Below are 8,503 nucleotides of genomic sequence, written 5' to 3' on the forward strand. Positions count from 1 at the left end.
TACGGGCTCTCGTGTGTTCTCTGAGACCATGGCGCTGTAATCACAGCGCCACCTTTCTCGGCTGTCAGGAACTACACAGAACAGCTGTTCTGTGTTGAAGGGCAGGTTCCATAAAGAGAACCTATCACATAAGGGATTTTAATCCCCTATGTCAGTGCTCCCCAACCTTTTTATCGCCGCGGACCGGTCAACGTTTGATAATTTTACCGCGGCCCGCTGAGGGGGGGACATTGATTTATATTTTAGATTGTTTTGATTTAATAATTTTAATTTAATTGTATTTAACACCGGGACCGTGCAGTGATGCTGGGGTGCAAGAAGGAGAGAGACTGTGTTAGCAATGTAGGGTGGAGGGATCTATTTCAGTGACATGGAGGTGTTGACGGAGAAAGGAGTCTGTGTTAGTGATGTTGGGGTGTTGGAGGGTGGAGGGGTCTGTGTCTGTGATGCCGGGGTATTGGAGGGCAGATGGTCTGTGTCTGTGACATAAGGGGAGTTTCGAGGGGTCTGTGTCAGTGATGTAGGGAGTAATGGAGGGTAGATGGATCTAGGTCAGTGACATCAGCAGGGTTTGGAGGGTGAAGCGCTCTGTCAGTGATGTTGGGGTTTTGGAAGGTAAATGGGTCTGCGGCACAACATATGGGATGTTGGTAGGTAGTGTGGTCTGTGTCTGTGATGGAGGGTAGCTGGATCTGTGTCTGCGACATCAACAGGGTGTTGGAGGGTGAAGGGGTCTTTGTCAGTGGTGGAGGGGTGTGTGTCAATGTTGCTGGGGTGGGAGGGGTGTGTGTCAATGTTGCTGGGGTGTCGGAGGGTGGAATACAAATTTAAAGAAAATAATAAAAAATATAAAGATTTAAAAAATAAGTAAAAAAATAAAAATGAAATCCTGCCCTCCATCTGCATGCAAATAAACGCATGCGTAGGACATTCTGCATATGCTTTGAGATTGCAGCCGCCATTCCATGGTGGTAGCCAGAATTCTCTTACACACACACACAATGTGCATTGAAGGGTAAGTTCATTTTCCCAGGTAATATGGAAAAATAGAAATTACCCAACTAAATCTGGCCCCGTCTCTTCCCAAACCGCCACCCCCCTGGCTATACTTACCTTTCGGCGAACAATCCCTCACCTCCGCCAGTATGGGTGTACTATCTGTCCCCTGTACTACTGTCCAGCGCAGTCCTCCCCTATGCATTTTGAATTTTGCTCGCAAATTGCAAGCACTCATTGGTCAACGTGGTCAGATGACTGCGCTGACCAGTGAGAAGCGCTATTTAGCACAGTCAAATATGTTTTGATTAGGGGTGCACCGATACTAGTATCAGTGCCGATACCAAGTATTTGGGCGAGTACTCGTACTCCCCCAAATGCTCCGATATCTTCCCCGATATTGGAACTTAACGACCAGATGAAAAGTTCCTCTGACTGGCAGTGCCGTAGGGGAACATGGAGCCAGCTTCCCGTGCAATCAGGAAGCCGTGCGGCAAGTAATGACACGCCTCCTGATTGGCTGGAAAGCCGGCTTCCTGGCCAGTCAGCATCGAGCCAGTTTCCCGGTCAATCAGATCGTTACTCGCCATCCGGCTTCCTGATTGACCGGGAAGCAGGTTTCCCGGCCAATCACAATCAAGCAGGCCAAACAACATGGAGCCGGCTTCCGTGGCAATCAGGAACCTGGGCGGGATGTCCTTACCGGAGCGGAAGCATTGGTATTCAGTGTCGGCGAGATCCGAAAGCAAACAAATCGGTACTCTATACCGAAAAACTGGTATTGGTGCATCCCTAGTTTTGATTAAAACTATTTTTTTGTATTGGGACATGTAGATTTGGCCCCCCTTTTAGCCCTTGGACAAGTCCTTTTTTTTTTTTTTTTGTTTTTTTTTTATTTCCACACCCCTGATAAGCTGTAATTTCCTGAAATTGGCAGACTTTCTTAGTGCCATTTAGGCTGAGTTCACACATGTTAGATTTTGGTGCTTTTTTCTTTATATATTGTAAATCAAAGGAAACAGAGTGTGTGTTGCTGTGTATTTCAAAATAAAGGAATAATGTCACCAGCACACCAGTTTTTGTTAGTCAATGATCCATTTTAATGGCAGTGTATTTCAACTCGCAATGCTCTTTCCATTACACCTCACCGCGTGTTATAGTGCACATTAGTACAAGGGGATGATTGTCATGACATACTTTATCACGCTCATTGAAATGTATCTTGATTAATTTCCATTGATTTTAATGGATACCTCATCTGGCAAAAGGGTGTGAATCCAGCCTCATTGAGCCCTGGGTTGCATTCCACTGCTACCCCCATATTTACACATAAGTGCAAGTGTAAATGTTTCACATATGACATTCTGAGACCGTACCATGTGACCTATTTCGCAGCACAGATCACATCTATTTTAGGGCTGGGTCACTAAAACATAACGCATATGGACTTTTTCTAACTGTCATTTTAAATGTTTGGATGTGGAAAAAAATAGTTAAACTCATTCAGCTCAGTGATTTGAAACTTGTCTCTGTATGATCACCTGAACTAGTTACTTCAGCAGAATGCTTGATATAAAGGGAACATTGTCTTCTGTTTTGCATGATTAGGTTCTTCATTTTGTGGTCACGTATGTAACTTTTCCATGTTTGATTTTAGGTTGACGAGTCTGGAGTAGAAGTGAAGGACATTGAGCTTGTAATGTCACAGGCGAACGTGTCGAGGGCGAAGGCTGTGCGCGCTCTGAAGAACAACAGCAATGACATAGTAAATGCTATCATGGTACGTACATATTCCAAAAGTTCTGGAGCATGTAGCTTGTTTGTGATTTACTTTTGAACTAAAAACAAGAACGGTCCCTTATCTATCAGTGTTGATGATTGTGGCTGTAATGCAATTAACCCTTTTGCTGCCAGAGCAGATTTTGTGGGTTTTTGCACACATAATCCACATTTAGGCCTGAAAATGACTTAATCCCCCAGAATTATATAAATCCTAAAAGCAGAGCCCTATAGAAAAAAATTGCGGCATTTGCAAATGTTTGTTTTCATGATATTGGCTCAAATCTATCACATCCAAAATTTCAGTAAATAAGTTTGTTCGTTTTGGTGAACAAAATCACAATATAATACCCAAGGTTGTTCCAAGTACATAGATATACAACATGGCAAGTTTGCTGGTCTCTCTACATTCTGACACTCGCAATGCCAGTCTCTGGTCTGTAGGAGGGGCAGCGGAGCCCAGGAAGCAAGGCGTTGGGGGGTGGCACATGTTTACCGGTCCCTGGAAGAGATCAGGCGGCTTTATAGCCACCGGTGTAAAGCCCACTTCTGTCGACGTATAACATACGTTGATGGCTGCAAAAGGGTTAAAGGAATAGACCACATTTTGAAATTCCCCATCCCTAAAGTGCATTATTTTTCCTGGGAGCAATGTTTTATCTTGCCAGTGATATACACAGCTCTGCAACAAAGCCAGACAGGTGATATTTTATTTCCAGCTTAAGCAGTATAGATTGCAGCCCCCTCTGACTGCAATCACTGAATTACATACTGTATTTGATACTAGCAGGTAGTTGACTCAGGGCACAGTAAAGCTGAGACCAGGAAGTAGTAGTGATTTTTCTAGCTGTGCCCTGTGGACAAAGGTGTGCCACTTGAAGTTCCTGGAATTTCTACATTTATGTGCTTGAAACATGCAAAATCCCTATGACTGTGTGTAACCTGGTGTTTGTCAGGGTTCTATGTCCGCCCATAAGCACACATTCAATTTGCAGCTACAGAAGTCAAGTTGTTGAAGTGGAGATTTTGCATTACTTTGTACTTTAACACTACATTTTCTGTCTTTGTAGGAGTTGACGATGTGAGGAACCCTCAGACTGATCTCCTTTCGTCTTGCTCTTGGGTTGGTGCAGCTGGAATTGAGATTTATACTATTTCTATTGATTTAATAAACTTGTGGCTTATTGGTGACTTCGTGAAATATTGTGTTTGTATTTTTGAGCATTAGCGTTCTCTGTTGTAGTAGAATCCACTGATACAGTAACTTCGGCTTTCTTTTAGTGATTGTTGTGGATGTTTAAGCCATTATGATCTGACAATAGTATACTTTGAATTTAGAGACAGGTGTGTAGGATGGCATCCATTTTCTTTAACCAGTATTAGCTATGTGAGAAATAGGAGGGTTTGCCTTGCCCAGACCCCATCACCATTTGTGCCTTGGCACTTACAATGCTTTAAGGCTGCTAGCCGTTTTCTGAAAACATTCTCTAGAAACTGTTTTGGTTTGGGTTTTTTTGCATTCATTTTATTTTTTTTAAGGATCTTTGTTTTAAACACAGAAAATAATTCCCCTTCCATGGAGGGATGTACACAATGACGCAATACAAACATGCTCAGCCGAAGGTGGCTAATCCGGTATATTAATAAAGTACATACACATGTATTCGTGCATTTTGCCCACCTCTCAGAACCCAGTCACCAGCAGTGTTCAATCGGGAAAATAACAGTCTCCCCACCGTCAACATCTCAATTCACTTGGACCAAATCAGACCGTGTTTTTTTTTCTTTCTAAGAGCAAAATGTTTTCCCAGCACACTCACCAGCCAGCATGCAAAAAAAACTTGTCTCACCGCTAAGGTTAAAAACAGTGGTTTAGATACACATCTTCTGCAGAAAATGTGAAAGCCACACAGCCGTGTCAAGGCACCTCTATATAACTCTAAACTATGAGAGTCTCCATCTTGGAGCACATGGGGCAAAAGATCAAATTGGGTGCAGGTTTGTCAGGAGGAAGCCCAACCTCCCTTAAAGGCATAGGAACACACAAGGGATCCCGCACATCACAAGGAAGCTGAGACCCCCCCATGCATCACTGCACCAGATCAGTCAAGCAAAACAAATGGCAAACGCACTCATCAATTTGTTACCAGGTTTACAGCAAGGTGCACATGGAAGGCCTAATATAGTACAAACGGCAAAAAGGTTTCCCAGCATGCAAAAAAACCTGTCTCACCGCTAAGGTTAAAAACAGGTTTAGATACACGTCTTCTGCAGAAAATGCAGAGGTGCCTTGATGCGGCAGTGCGGCTTTCACATTTTCTGCAGAAGTGTATCTAAACCTCTGTTTTTTTAACCTTAGCGGTGAGACTAGTTTTTTTGCATGCTGGCTTGTGAGTGTGCTGGGAAAAAGTTTTGCTGTTTGTACTGTGTTAGGCCCATCCATGTGCACCTTGCTGTAAAGCTGGTAACAAATTGATGAGTGCATTTGCCATTTGTTTGTTTTTCTTTCTAAGGACCCCTCATTTCTCGTAGATAATTTTTGCAAAATATATTTAATTTCATTTTCCAATCATTAATGGTAGGAGTAGAACACCACCTCCAGTACAACCATCCTACATGCTGCAAACAAGGCTCTGGAGATTGCCAGAGTCAAATGTGTATCCAGATCTGAGGAGTTGAAGAATCTCAGAATACAGGTAAACAGAGTTTAATGGAATTTAAACAGTGTGACACAATTGTAACTATTGAAAGAAAATCGTATTTTCTATAGGAAATCTAATTGTATCTGCTAAAAGGATTTAAGTTGATCATTAGTGTATAATTGCTTAACTGCAAGTATACAGGATATCTTCCATAGATGAAAATCCTGTAGTTTGCCTGTAAAGATGTAAATCTGCTAACACCCTCTATGTGAAGTATCTGTTTAGGCATCTCTCACATCTATAACATTATTCTCTAAGAGGGAGGCTGTGCGTCTGGCATCTCCCATCCACTAAAGTGTTGCATCTGGGAGGCTAAGAAATAGTCTAGGATTGGGGGCAGACAGATGTACCAAATGCTTTGGGTTTTGAAGACTCTCTAGGTGTATTCTAGACTGTCCTCCAAATTAGATCATGCACAAGGCACTTGGTCCATTTAAAGAATTCCAGATAGGGAAGTTGTGGAGCAGGTAAAGTATTTGGGGCATCCTGGTGCTTTTTAAAAATGTATCCTACCCATGACAGAGAGATGGGGCTTGTAGCATGTATTAAATTTTGCTTTCAAAGTCTGCAATAGGGGAATCAGGTTAAGTAAATTGTTATTAGGAGAAATGTGGACACCAAGATAGGTGATTTGTTGTACAAATTTTAATTTGGACAGGGTATGGAAAGCAATTTGAAAGAGGACCCAATTGAAAGACGCATAGATTTTTCCAAATTTACGGTTAATCCTGAGAAGGTGCCAAACTGACGTAACAGGTGGTTTTGCCCTGGTCATGGTGGACTTGGTTTCCAAGATGAATAATAAGTGGTCATTGGCGTGTAATGCCAATTTTTTCTCCTTGGACCTACATGCTAATCCAACCACACCAGTATCTTGCCCTAGAAGTGCTGAAAGGGTTTCTATGGCAATAATCAAGGGGAAAAGGGGACTTCTGTGTCTAGTGCCCCAATTTAAATTAAAGGAGGATAAAGAACAATTTACCTTGGCCATAGGCTGGGTATATAGGTGCATTTAGAGAAAAAAGTAACAAAACCAAAATGATCTAATATAGCCCACAATGCTCCAACTCAGCGCTCTCAAACACGTTTGCTATGTCCAGAGCGAGTAAAGCCCTGTTACCCAGGTTGTTACCGCTCAAGTCAGTCTCGTCGATTTTGACAGCTGTTGGTAGTAAAGGGGGTGGTAAGGAAGAGAGGGGTCTTTACCGTTCTTGGGAAGTATCACAATGACAGTAGATAGCCAGAGCCCAAAGCAAAAAGTTTTAAGGAAACCAGGTAGGGTTTGTGCACCTCACTAGGAATACCATCTATTACAGTGGACTTAGGAATTATAGCAGCTTTCAATTCCAACAAAGCAATGCTGGCGTTCAGAGCATTTCAGGCATCTTTGGGTAAGGTTGTATCTGAATACCATATAAAACCCTAAAGCTCATGAAAGATATAACTGGCTTTAGACTTTAAAAAAAAAACAGGAGGATACATCCAGATTATTTAAAGATGCTTGTCATCTCTAATAGCCCCAACACATAGCTTTGTCTTGCTTTAAACGAGCAAAATGTGCCAATAAATTGCATGTCTGTTCTCCATCTGCCCAGAAGGATTGCGTTTGACTTAGAGAAGAACTGCTTATTTTGGGGTTTGTGGAAACATCTGCACTGTACTTGTAGCCAGCATGACTGTTACCAGCCATCCTGGTATTAGTTTTAAAGCACGAATATACGTTTAATAAGGACTCAAGTATGACTTCAATGCGTCCCACGCTATGCCCTGGTCAGTGTAGGGCTAATACTTGGCAAGGAACATCTGTGTTTCCCTTTCCATGGGAACCCTAGGTTCTATCAAACTTGGCCAGAATGTATTCAAGAACTATTGCCTTCTCAAATGACACTCAGGAAGTTAAAGGTTAACAATAGGGCAGTGTCTGATAATGCCCTGGGTGGTGTGGACGTAGGATATGTAAGTACTAGTGCCTAGGGTGAAGTCTATATGATAACATTTTGTAAGAATTGAAATTACATGAAAATGGAAAATCAGAGGGATGATTCAAGTGCCATATATAAAAGCGGCGTTTCAGGCAGTTTAGCAAGTAAGGTCTCACTAGGGCAGCTCCACACAAGCAAGCAAAAAACTATCCAATCCTTAATCCATCCCCTTGTTCAAGCCCCTCCCAGCTAATAGTTTTTTTAATTAGTTGGGGGATGGGATATAAATGACAAGCCAACACACATTCCAAACCCAGTATTTTACAATGCATGAACACACAACAACCCAACTTGTTAAATTTTGGTTGTAAGGAAAATTACACCTTTTTATGGACTAGAAGGGTCACACCCTGTGCATACAGTAAATTGAGAATTTATTTTCATGATAACTACAGTGTTCAAAAGTTAGTGTGGGTTTCTTGCAACCAAATCAGCAGCTTATCATAGGCATATTCAAATACCAATCCTCTCAATTGAGTCCCCTTAAATTTCAGGAAATTACTTTTAACATCTGAGCAGTCATACTGAAAAGTCCAGCATGACGAAAAGGGAAATTATTACAGCCTGCCTGGAGGCAAAATCGGGCTAGAGCAGAGATCTAGATTCAGGCAAAGAAAGCAGCTACCAGAAATCCTCAGCAAAAGCAGCTTGCACATACATGAGATCTAGCTGTTCTTACATTAAAATGTATGTAGATGAGTCTGGAAGCAAAACAAACCACATTGAGAACATACCAACAGCAATAGACCGGTGCCAAAGGCTGTGGGTCATTCACAAAGTTGAGTAAAAGTCAACCAAAATAATAGGAACCATTTCCAGGAAGACGGGGGCTCCTTGAACAAAAAAATGTAAGCATGTCACAGTCAAAAACCTGTCAACCTTGATGACAGGATTTTTGGAGCCATTATTGGAGATTTCCCCAGTCATCTTCCAGGACAGCCCATGAGAGAAGGCTCCGCCTGCCTGCAACAGAAAACACATCAACCACATTAAATAAAAAGACTCCTCCTTCCATTCCAATTCAGTTTTTTTGTGTTTCCTCCG

At 42.1% G+C, this 8,503-nt stretch overlaps 1 protein-coding gene across 3 annotated transcripts in view; it reads left to right on the plus strand.

The window, feature by feature from the left end:
- Positions 1-3,976, plus strand: part of NACA (nascent polypeptide-associated complex alpha subunit) — a 48,101-nt gene extending 44,125 nt beyond the window's left edge. For all 3 annotated transcript variants that reach the window (XM_018569604.1, XM_018569605.1, XM_018569603.1), the window contains 2 exons: positions 2,654-2,776; positions 3,846-3,976. In XM_018569604.1, coding sequence (XP_018425106.1) covers positions 2,654-2,776; positions 3,846-3,860 — 138 coding nt within the window. In that variant the 3' untranslated portion in view covers positions 3,861-3,976. The remainder of the gene's footprint in view (positions 1-2,653; positions 2,777-3,845) is intronic.
- The last annotated feature ends 4,527 nt before the right edge of the window (positions 3,977-8,503 follow it).

The sequence above is a fragment of the Nanorana parkeri genome, unplaced genomic scaffold (assembly GCF_000935625.1).
Source record: "Nanorana parkeri isolate BGI_ZX_2015 unplaced genomic scaffold, ASM93562v1 scaffold1364, whole genome shotgun sequence".
Lineage (NCBI taxonomy): Eukaryota > Metazoa > Chordata > Amphibia > Anura > Dicroglossidae > Nanorana > Nanorana parkeri.